The 12,280-nt window shown below is 50.2% G+C and overlaps 1 protein-coding gene across 2 annotated transcripts in view; it reads right to left on the bottom strand.

Moving 5' to 3' along the window:
* LOC126518268 (uncharacterized) overlaps positions 1-11,619 on the bottom strand; it is a 29,690-nt gene extending 18,071 nt beyond the window's left edge. For both annotated transcript variants that reach the window (XM_072285620.1, XM_072285619.1), the window contains exons 1-2: positions 11,483-11,619; positions 9,216-9,435 (exon numbers count right to left, since the gene is read on the bottom strand). In XM_072285620.1, the coding sequence (XP_072141721.1) occupies positions 9,216-9,368 (153 nt within the window). In that variant the 5' untranslated portion in view covers positions 9,369-9,435; positions 11,483-11,619. The remainder of the gene's footprint in view (positions 1-9,215; positions 9,436-11,482) is intronic.
* Positions 11,620-12,280: the final 661 nt, after the last annotated feature.

Raw genomic sequence — 12,280 nt, 5'->3', positions numbered from 1 at the left:
GCACATGTTCTGCATGACTGACTTATTTGGGCTACTTTTTATTATGTGTAGTCACAGGAGATGAGAAAATACGCTCGCAATCAATCTTTCCGCGACTGCGGGAAGCGCACCAGCATCGGGCGCGGGTGCTTCGCGATGAGCAGAGTCACCTTTCCTGCTGCGCGGCACACTGTTGACTGAGGAATGCGGACCGGACCTCCGGTGACTGTTTGAAACGTGCCAGCGCCGTAAAACATCACAGCCATCAGCAACTGCAGCATGGGAGGCACACAGTCGGTCCTCTATTGTCCCCGCTTACCCGGATAGGCAACGTAGCGAGAAGTCGCACGGCGTTCTTCGTGAATCTGTAGCGACCGAGGAATTGTTCGTCGTCGTACAGCTCCATCGAATTCCCTCGGTCACGTAGGGTAGGTCGCGGAATTTTCAGCAAGGGCTACGCCTCTGAAAATGCTGTATCCATGGCGTAGCAAGCAAACTCGAAAGCAGCTAACCTCCGCGCGACGTCCGTTCGGGAGGCTGCCATGTTGGAATAACACACGAAGTCAGTTTCAAGCTAGCCCGGGAGCAGACTTCAAACTTGAGCGGACTTCGACGCAGCCAAGTCGTTCCCAAGTCGTCCTCAAGATCAAGCACGATTTACGACGCGCGGCGAAGCTGTCTTGAGACTGCCAGATGTCAAGTTCGAGCCAAGTTAGATCTCTGCATTCGGGGGTTAGTGACGCCGTGGCTAGAGCGTTGCGGTGGCGTTCCAGGAAAAGTTGACGCCACTGTCGCAACTGGCTGGCAAAACTTGCATCTCAGCTGGCCGTTCTTAACGCTGGGCACAGGCGTCCTATACACAACGTGGCAATGCATGCGCCCTTCGCAGTGAGCACGGCCAAGGCGACGTCATACGGCAGGGGCCGGGTTGGACTGAACGCATCGGGCTAAAGGCAAGCATTGATGCAAGCGCGCGTGCGTTATCGTTCGAGACGGCGCGCCATTTTCGTAACGTCCCTATACCAGATGCGGCCAGCACTTTTTTAAATGGCACAGTAGAGCAGTCACGGCTCCTCCTGACCATGCGATGGTTTTCCGCATGTGTATACAGTGACGTTATCTTGAAATGCTGAAATTTTGTTCCGTACGCCTGCGGGAGTCCAATGAAAGCGTTCAGGGTGTGTCCGCAGGAAGGGAGGATTTTCGAAGAGGGTGTATCACGCGCATTGGAAACGGATCCGGGAATTGCTGCGTACTTGTACGTGGTTAGGACAAGTGCGAGAATGTGCTCAATTAAGCGTGATTTCAACACTTCCACTTTACGCATTTCAAATACGTGACAGCTATTAAGCGTAAGACATGTAGGTATTGGACCGATGTATCGAAAGACTACAGATCTTCGGGTGAAATTTGGGTTGCGGTTGGTGCTGGGGAATACTTGGACTTTCTGTTCCCGACTTTCGATGTAAAATTCACGCACCCACACGCACACACACGCACACACAAAAAGAAAGCAATCAAGAAAATGAGCAACCGGAAATGGGTGTTATTTCTCATCGACGAAAATTGTACTTTTCAGTTCTACGAACTTGAGGACATAAGAAAAAATGCGAACAACCGCGTCTACTTTACTTCAATTTCAACGCATCTATATAGAATGTCCGGCAACTGCTAGGGGCTCGCACGTTTGTTCGTGAAGCACTCGCCTTCCAGATGCTGTCCGTATACTGGCTTTACAGATCTGCCGATTTACAGAACGGCTTTGTTCTCAACGAAATCTCGCAATGAAGCAACAAACGGTATATACCCAAATAAAATGCGCTCACTGCAAACAAATACCCGCCTTCACGCGCATTAAGCTTTCTTTGCTTTTCACCCTGGGGTGCGGCGCGTCAGCGCGGTCGCTTTCTTGCCGAGAAAAGTGTGCCTATCTTGGAGACTGAAAAAAAACGAAACAAAACTGGAGCGATCCCGTAGACGGGTGTAATAATAAAGTTGGCATGTCCTGGAGATAGCGTGTGATCAGTACATGCCTCGATCGTGGGGATCGCGCAATCCGCGGTCCCGTGGGTTCCCGTGAGGGGAATCTCCGCGGTCCCGAGGCCCTCGAGCGGGACGCTGACCCCCCGTATTCTAGAGCGTTCCCCCACTCAACTGTACCTCGACTCAAGCAAGTAGAGGGGTTTTGCTAGAAAGTATAGATAGCAGCGTTGCTCATTGACAGAAGTGGTCACTGAACTTCATGATCATCCGCGACAATTATGGAGAAGTGAATAGTCTTCATCAGTCAATTGGGCGGCGCTGCGTGCTCGACTCGGAGGAGTGGAGGAATATAGCTTCGAGTGCAAGATGGCTTGAGCGTAGCTTCCTTTATGCTGTATAACTTGAAATACGGGGATATAAGCCTTTCTGTAGCGTTAGCAGGGCTTCACCCTTCGGGTGATTTCTATTGCCCTTATACCGGGGCAAGTTGAAATCTATCTTCTCGTTCTTTCTTGTTTGAATGCCGTTGCCGCTGTGAGCATTGTGCCCGCGCCGCGTTGAACTGCATGCGCTCAGTTCTATTTTTTCAGAAAGCGTTATACAAGACGAAGCGCCCGGCACTTAATCTCGCCGGCGTTGTACATTTTACGGTCCCTCGTTTTCGAGCAGACGATCGCGGAGTGCTTGCTGTAGCGTTATTTTCCTCTATGACCGCTGTCACGGCGGTGACACTGACATTGACCTGCAACTTCACGGTGATGTTACCCGATCACCCGAGAATAAATATGTAGAAAATGAAGAAATGTGCGACAAGATACAACGTTGCAAACGCAAGCGGTATAATAGATAAGGCGCAATGATAAACCGGGAGGCAACAATGAGCCTTTTATACGCTCTTTACGTCGAGGCGCTGCGCGTGCCAAGAACGGCAGACTTGGAAAAGAGAAGACGTTCGTTACGTGTCGTTGTCGTCTGCTTAGCGCCGTCTGCGGTGGCGTCATCCGTGGCGTGACGTCTTTTCCAGCACTTACGTTTGGGATACAGTCCACGTGTACGGCGGAGACGAGTTGGCACTAAATTGAGTCTCCATTGTGTCGTGAGAGCTTCTTTCTCAGCAGACGTCTCTTCCGCAGAGCTATGTGGTCGCACGTTGCGCGGGTCAAAACGGCCGTTCGTTCCTAGATCGCAGTTGGGAACGTCTGCCCGCGACATTGCGCAATTCGCCCGTATATGGCAGGTCACGTATGCAGACTCGCGTGACTAACTTTCTGTTTGCGACCAAATGTAACGGTTGGTTAAGCAACGCCTGTTGCAGACAGTTCGACGAAACAACACTGTCTCTACTGTCGGTCTCTATCGGTCTTTCTATCTATTCTATCTGTCTATCTTTCTATCTGTTCTGTCTGTCTCTCTATCTATACTATCTGTATGTCATTCTGTCTACTATCTCCATGTCTTAATCTTTCTATCTGTCCATTCTGTCTCTCTGTCTGTTTCTGTCTCTCCGTTCTATCTACACCTCTCTCCCCTCAGGCGACAGAGAATGAGATTAGGGAAAACACTAGGAAATGAACTTTTTTTTTCATTTGTATTGCCAAATTATTCATAGATGAGGCTTAAATTTGTGATAACCTACGCGACTTAAAGGGATCATCCGGCGGTGCCAGAAGCGTTCGGAGATTGAAAGCCCATTGTATTATATTACGTATAAAACAACCGACATCTATTTCATCAGGCGTCAATAAATCGTCAAGAACTTCACAAAAAGCTTTTCTTTCTCGGGTACGAAACCTGACGTTCGCCTCGTACAATATGACGTAATAGGTACCTAGAAGGCTGCCTGGCGCGATGTGCGGAAAAGCGAGTTATTGAGACACATGTGACGTCACGCGCACTACCAGCGCGGTGATTATTTTTCTTTTATTGCGCGTCAAATAAAACTGATACCGCGCTGCTTTGGCAAGCCTAGCTCAACTGTTAAGAGCCTTTCATATGACTTCACTCGCTTAATGGCATAAAATCGCCAGAACAATTATTTTAAAAACATAAGGGGATGAAAGCGATGAACTTTTGCCGCAGGTAGGATAAGAGAGTAGGCTGTAGAGCAGTGTCTGCAATAACACACACTTGTGAGCCCGCTTCTGCAGTAAAACCGGACTACAATTTGCCGGCGCAAATTCCATTACCTCAAAAGAAAAGTTAAACACTAAACCAGTTTAAAGTGGCAAAGTATTCCTTCAAAACGTTATTCTCGTTAATTTGGCGTCAATAGTTTGATTGTTAGAGGAGAAAATGAAGTTGAAGGATTCCTTTTTTGAAATCCGCGCCTTGACCGCAGGACCGGCACGTCAATATGACGTCAGAGATTATTATTTTTTTTATTTTTCGTACATTGGGTCGTTCTGGTTCAGTAAGCGTTCTTGCAACTTGCTAAGTGCCGTCTTTGGCTTTTTTTTTACTATACAATGCAACCAATCGTTACCGATAAATGCTTAACTAGGCTCGAGCGGACGCCGTCCGAATCGGTGGCGTCACGGTGAACTAGTGCGGGAACTTCACGGTGGCGTCGCCACAGGTCCTTCGCTTTTGTATCTTCTCGGGCTTATGAAGCCTCTTGCCACTATAAGAGTGTTTCTTTTTCTTTTATTGCAAAGAAGGTAATTTACTAAAGCAGCCTAAATATTTTCGTATGTCTTTAGCGTTCTTTCAATCGGTAATGGGAAACACGGAGAACTCGTCACGGCGCCATGGTATCAATCTATTTTCAGTGTCTCTGTATACCGGCAGTCAAAATTCACGCAAGGCGCGCAGCTCGGCACGTCCACCGTGACCTTGAGCTTCGCACACCCTCCGAAGTGCGCGCTACTTTTTCCCGCCAAAGTAGACCGCACAGCACCACGCGGTCGGGCGGTCCTTTTACATCCTCGACACCCGAGAACGAAGCTGCTCGGATAATGCCCGATATAACAAAGGCGTCGCCGGTCGCACGTACAGAACGTCGTCCCACTTCCTCCCGTCGCCCCCCCCCCCCCCCTCTCTCTCTCCGCGAGAGGGCGTAACGTGTCGCATAGAGGGGCGGTGTGCACGCTTCCCGTACGGGTAGAGGTTTAGGCTTACGCTTTGCTACGCACAGACGACGCGGACGACGTTTTTTTATACCTGCCGCCGCCGCCGCGTCTGATACGTGAGACTGCAGCGAATCGCGACACCGCTTGCGCGAGTCGCGCCATGCTTCGTACGCGCATATGCGGGACGTGCGCAGAGCCGCCGCGAAGGTGTCGCCTGTCTTCGCGATTGCGGCTGGCGTCTTTCATTTTTTTTTTTTTTTTCGATCGGACGCTGGTTCCTCATTATTCAACGGCTCGGATGTGCGCGTGGCGCGATGGGCTTGGCTTAAGTCGGCTCGTGCGACAGCCAATCACGAGCGTTGTACTAGGAATGGCTAAGGTGTCGTCTGCTGCGCAGACGACACCTTCCGTTACGAAGAAAATCGGAAGCATTGAAAGCGATAGCGGCAGCCTCGCGCTCTCCTGCCGACAGTAGATCCCCTCCTCCACACAGTTATCGCAATAGGGACGAAGCTGTTGCCTCGCTGCAGCTTCAAACCTTTTCCGCCATCTGTTAGCTTATCCCGCTATCCGCCCTACTCTTTAGTCGTGCAAATGCCCCCATTTGTGAAAAGTAAACGTCACTGTGCCATTTCACAAGGGCATGCTCTCACGCACCCAAGGTCCTCTCTTTCCACAATTCTGCCCATGAACAACACAGGGAGGTTGTGCTGTCCATTTCGGACCCGCGTGGCCAGCAACTGGCGTGGCGGGCCCGACAGGCAGCCAAGTCCGTATAGAGGTCCTGGCAAAGCGAGGCCCCAATTAATCGACAACTCGCGAAACGAAGACACACTGAATATCGCAAATCAGTTTTGCGGAAGCCCTCAATGTGGAGGAAGGTTCAGAAACCTGTCTTTCGCACGGAGCTATACAAACCGGACGTGCGCCCGCGTTTTGGCCAACAGCTTGGATTGACTGGCCCGCAGGATTGGCTGGCCTGCAGCCAACATGCCATGGAGTGCCGGTGCCGTGTGTAGGGTGTATCAGACGATTCCACACTAACTGCAGTGCAACGTGCGTCTGTAATATTGTTTCGTTAACGTGTCACGTGTCTGCCTGCCAAGCTATACACTGACGGGCCATCAAAATTCACAATTGAAACATGCTGACCTGTCGGAGGCATCCCACTTGCGTTTCTTTCGCATAGATGCGATCACATTATTTTTTTTTGGACGATATCAGCGTGTGCATTTTTCAGAAATGTAGAATATAACGAAGCTGTCTTCTTGTCAGAATGGACTTCACTTTAACGAGGCTCGACTGTATGCTTGGTACTGCGAAATAAGCACAGAAATGAGTGTGTTGGCAGTTGGTTTGATGGCAAAGTCAGAGAACAAATGCGGGTAGCAAGGACAAAAAATTATTACCTTGACACTTGGCTGAACCTCCGTGCTACTGGGAACACATTTAATTCTGTCAACATGCGTCGCACGTTAAATTGCAGTGAACGAGAAAAAAGAAAGGGGGGAGAGGGACTTGATTTTTGTTAGTCGCAAACACACGAAGCCAACAGGAAATGAAGCCAAAGACACCGTAGCGAAAATAACTGTAGTTTTAGCTGAAGTTTTAACTGTAGTTTTAGCTGAGGGAAAAGGAGCATGAACGTGGACGAAGCGACAACTTGCAGCTGGCAGGTGCCGAACCCGCGTCTTCCGCATTACGCGTCCTACGCTCTACAAATTGAGCTACGCGGCTGCCGCTCTTTCGTCCACTTGCTTGGCAATTTGTGTATATTTGCTAGATCTGGCCTTGGGAATGTGTTAGCCATCGCACCCTCACGGCCTTGGCAGCGGATGTGATACATACTTTTGACCACAGGCGCCACGTAGTAACGTGAATTTAGGAGGCGACAACTGTTTAATAAACCCTCCTGTGCTGTATACTTGAAGGCATCAAATATGTTAAAGTCGAGACCCTCTCTGTCATTGGGCGAGAAGGACAAGAGGAACAGAGGGACTCGATTTTCTTTGTTGGTAACAACCGTGGAAGCAAACGGACAGTGGAATCGGAGAATGCAGAGGGAGACAAACGTGATGTATGTAGTTGACGTGTAGAAACAAGGGAAGGGAAAATTGAATGCGGACAGAAAAACGACTCGATTCTCCCCCAATTTTGTAAATTGGTGAGTTATCGGCGGTCACTTCGCCTCGCATCATTATGATGGAGAACCCGGCGACGTAAATGTTGCCAGCATTTCCAGTACCATAGCAAAAATTACGCGGATCCCACGCACGCTGGGTATCGGTGAATGTTAAGGCTCCTCGACGGCTTCCATCACATTCGCAATGCGCAATATACCGAGACGTGGATGTTGTCGCAATGCCGGGAGAGTTGTAAGTGCGGGGAGCATGTATAGCGACAATACAAAACGTAACTCGACGTTTAACGTGTCTATGCGGCGTGCAAAGACGTGATCAATCGCGTCTCCCAATCGAGACGTTGGAAAATGTCCTTCAGGGTCGCGCTGAACTGTACGAACATCATTAGAGACATAAACCAGCACCAGACTCTTCCATGCTAACGTCACGGTCGTTTTTCGTGTTTTTTATTCTCCGGAACTTCTATGACCATCCGCCACCTCCATTCGCCGAGGCACAGACGCCAAAACTAAAGTAGACACGCTGTACCTGCGCGACAGCAATATAGTGACTCATCACCGGGATTGGTCCACCCACGCTTTTGGTTGCATTGCCTCCAGGATCGGGTCGCGTTACAAACCACTCTGAAACCTTTTTGTGAGGGCACGTATCATTCACTGGTGTCGGCATAGGCACACCAAGTCACCAACTTTGATTACACACGTAGTCTCCGGGATCTGTCCAGTTTTGAAAGATAACTATTGCTCCCGATACGGGATCCGTCCACTTGGCGAGACAGCGCCCGGCAGCCTCGCGCCAAAAGATGCGGTGGTAGGCAAAGAAAGGTTCGTTTTAATAAACGAATATGTATCGTGGATGATTTTTTTTCGCGACCAACCTAGCGGTATATGTAATATAATTGAGCGTAGTCTCTGAGCGCAATATTATTCTGCACACTCTGGGTGAATTGAGGGGCGTGAGATGTCGCCACCAGCATTGCCGCTCCATTTATATACGTCTCGGTATACACCGTAAACGGGGACACCAGCATGCGGGCAGGTTGAAACTGTGCTGCGTCCGCCTAAGAAAATAATAATAAGCAACCATTTACGTCCACTGCAAGACTAAGGCCCCTCCCACTGATCTCCATTACGCCTGCCCTGTGCCAGCTGTATGCCTGGAAATTTCCTAATTTTCATCACACCACCTATTCCTCTGACGTCCTTGATTGCGCTTCTCTGTACATTGGCAACCATTCGGCATAACTCTAATAAAGCACTGGGTTATCCGCCCCACGCATTACTCGGCCTGCCCTTAACTCCGTTTTTCACCCTATATAATCTTAACTGGGACATCGGGTTCCCCCGTTCGCTCTCTCACCCACTCCGCGGCTGTCCCACGTATGTACTTATACCACAGTCCTTCCATGTAAAAAATTGACAGTGGCTTAGCTCGGCTATGCCAGGATATACGTAGCGAAAGCTAAGGCATAGCATGGTTAGGCTTGGTTAATCTTGATTGCAATTAAGTCGAGGTTAGTCTAGTTGTCTAGCTACGTTGCAGCGTTTAGCCAGTCGTTCGGCACGCTGTTCGTCTGTTTCCTGGGCGATTCGTTTCCTCTTCACCTCGTTCCGATGTCGATTCCAGGCCTCATCCTGCTTATCAGAATCGTCGCCGTCCATACTGCCGCCTCAAATGTGGTCGTGGCGCACGCGAGCTCTCCTTTTCAATCCTCCGTCATGTTATCAGGCATGCGACGCAGCTGGCGAAGCGAGCGGAGGCGAGCGCAACGACGAGGAACGTGGTGTGACGTCACACCAATCGGCGGCCGCGGAAAGGCGCGGCGCTGCGCAGCGGCGGAACACCTGTGGCTCGGTGCTACTAGTGGCGCATGCGCAGTAGTGACTAGGGAGGGGGAGAGAGAGAAATATCCGCGGCGAGGCGCTCGTTGTGACGCCATGTGCCTCCTCGGAGCACGGCCACGGCGAAATCGCAAGTTCGCGGCCAGTAAAGCTTTCGCTTTAAAAACATGGAAGGACTCTGCTTATACTAATCGAGCGCGCACCTCGGCTTGCTTCGTTGGTGGCCGATCGCAGCGACTCCTGGCTGGTGGTAGCGCGTCCCTTCGGAGCGGGAGCAGGGGGAACCGACGGCGACCTGTTGCCCGGTTGCTGCTGCCTGCCCGTTGGTCGTCCGGGCTGGTGTCGCTGGCGTCCATCGCGGTCGCTGTTGGTCCCACCGACGAAGATCCTCGCGCGCTCAGTGTCCGCGTTTGGCCCGGCAATCTGCGCGGCCGCGCCATAGCGCATGCGCGCGCGCCGTCAACCCTCGCTGTTCGTCGTGCAAAGTTTGCTTTAATAGCGTTTCAGTACATTGCACATCTCGGGTCACGAAGTCGGTGCAATTCTCCAACGGGAGGGTCACTTAGCCAACGACGTCTAGGGTTAAACTTCTTGTGCTGTAAAAGTTATTTGAGTGCGAATTTGGCGTTCTCTTTCATATTGGGCTATCACGAAAATTGGTTGGAAGGTTACAAAGCGTATAAAACGCACATCCAGGCCAAACGTTAGTAAAGACCCGTTTAAACTGACAGCCTCCTAAGAAGCTGTTGTAAGAGCTCTGGATGTGTGATGCAAGAAGGCATTTATGGCAGTGAGATGTCGCCACATGACGGCGACCACTGGCTCCTATAGACGTGGTCACAGGGTACCCTAAACGCAGCAAGCGATTGCGCTCCAGTGTAAACGGTGTCGCGTCGCGTTGGGATGATACTCTGTAGAGAACGTAAAACGCATGCAGCTGCCGCGTTCAAAGTTCACGCGTTAACATTGAATAATCTCGCCTGCGAGCTTTAGAAAAGCACGCGGGTTTAAATGTCCCACAAGGCAAAGCGACGTCTCGTATACGCGTGTTTAGCTTGTAGTGTCATGACGCTTCCTCGACGTTAGATCGTGTATACTTCGGCACACGAGCGCGCCTACAGGCGCGTTAAACCATAGCGTAACGACGGAAGAGTCTTAGCTGTGGCTGTCGAGAGCACGTGTTATTCTTGGGTACTTGATAATCCTGGAGGGTGGTAAGGCCCAAACACAGACACAAAGCGTTTTTCTCTACCTCAGTGCGACATACATTAATAGAGTGGATAAGAGTGTGCATCGAAATTAGATAAGACCACCGTTCAAAAAAGGCAAGCAAATACAAGATCCGGTGGTTGAGGCAGCCCACATTAAAAAGCTGGCCTTCCTTACATGCGTCCCCGTGCACCCGCCGCGGTTCCTCAGTGGCTTTGGCGTTACGCTACTAAGCCGAAGGTCGTGGGATCGAATCCCGGTCGCGGCGGACGCATTCCGATGGGGGCGAAACGCAAAAACGCCCGTGTACCCGTACATAAAGTGCACGTCAAGGAACCCAAGGTGGTCTAAATCAATCCGGAGTCCCCCCACTATGACGGCTTGCCTCGTGGTTTTGGCACGTAAAAACCCAGCATTTTAACTTTTTTTTTTACACGTGCGCGCCCCAAAGTGCAAATATCGTTGTTTGCTGTTTCTAGGCGGCCAATATTACATGCTAAGTGTTGCTGACGGTATCACTTGTCCGCATGTACTTTGTCGCAGTCATGACGCCAATTCGACAAAAGAACGGCCGCCTCTGCGTCACATCATTCGTGTTCTTCTTTTCCATATACCCAGCGTGCTTGCGTGGCCGTTGACAGACGACCAATTGACACGAAATCCCATTTCTCCACTAGCTACGCCAAGCGGACGTGGCACTTGAAGAAGTTCGCGCCGCGTGCTTCATTTACCATATGTCCGCAATGCTGTCCATATTCTCGTTTAATTCATACATACCAGGCAAGAAAGGCAACGCCACTTCTCCGACTGCTTTCATTCGCGACCAACAAAATAATGCGCAACAGTTTAAACAAAGACGCGATGTGATTTCATGTAAGCCGTATATATTCGAGGTACGAGTCATGTGATTGGATGTAAGATTAATCCCTGCAGTTTTTGTCGCAACATGTGGCGTACTTTATGCATAGACGGTGTCTCAGTCTGAACCCATTCGCCATTCGAACGAGCCGAGCGAAGGCCGTTCCACGTGGCGCGATTTTCACTCGGCGACGCGGCGACTTTCGTCGCTCCGCGACTGCCGCGATCGCCGGAGCTGCGCTGCGAAACGCGCGCGTGAAACCGCGTTCACACAAGGGGCCTCCGCGTTTTTTCTTGTTGTCTTTCCGCAGACGTTCGTAGCGAGGCTCCCGTGCGTGGGTAATAGAACGCCAATATGGCGGACGCCAGTGCGTGAGCTGAAGAATGGTGCCTGCGCGCCTACCTTGGTAGCCATGTGGGCTACAGTGGTCGTTCCGCATTCGCGCTCCCGGTCCCGGGGAGGAGGTCTTCAAGATGGCCGCCGCCGCCGCTCACTGTACTGACCAGGGTACGTGGTCTTCTTGTTCTCGCTCCCAGTCGATGGCGTGTACCCGCTACTCGAGGGTATTGGCCAAGAATAGAGATGGTGAGGAGAAAAAATGTATAGAGGGAGAAAAAGAAGTGTACAGGAGTACAAAAATTTTAAACATTGGAATTTAATAATAACCATGATTATACGTCAAAGAACAGCTTGCTATATACGCATCATAGCCGTCTTCACATTTCCTCTATACGAAGGTCTGCTGCTACTACCGTGCATGGTTAACAAAGGTTTAAGTTATGTTAAGAAGCTGTGGTTCAGGTTGTATGCAGTTGTAGCGCTAATGGTGGTACTGGCAGTTAGTAGTAATAGTAGTAGCGATTAGTAATTATTGTAATACTATTAAAGGCAGTGGTAGTGGTGCGGTAGTAGTACGTAGTGGGGTAGTAGTAGCACTTCACCTTAAGGCGCGTGCCAGATACCCACAATCAGGCACTGAACCAAGATTGCGCGGTTACCACGAACATTACTAGTAGGCGAAATTTATGAACGATGTCATATTCTCAAGTATATATGTAGAAAAAAGGGAAACAAGACAAGAAAACTCAAAAGAAACGATTTAGCAAGGTAATCGAGTGCTGGAAACACAAGAGCCCATAGTCACACAATATCTTTCACAACTGCTTGTTTTATTCCCAACCGGTCTCTTGAATAATTGTT

This window comes from Dermacentor andersoni, chromosome 11 (assembly GCF_023375885.2).
Source record: "Dermacentor andersoni chromosome 11, qqDerAnde1_hic_scaffold, whole genome shotgun sequence".
Classification (NCBI taxonomy): Eukaryota; Metazoa; Arthropoda; class Arachnida; order Ixodida; family Ixodidae; genus Dermacentor; species Dermacentor andersoni.
This window is presented reverse-complemented; position numbering and strand designations above follow the sequence as displayed.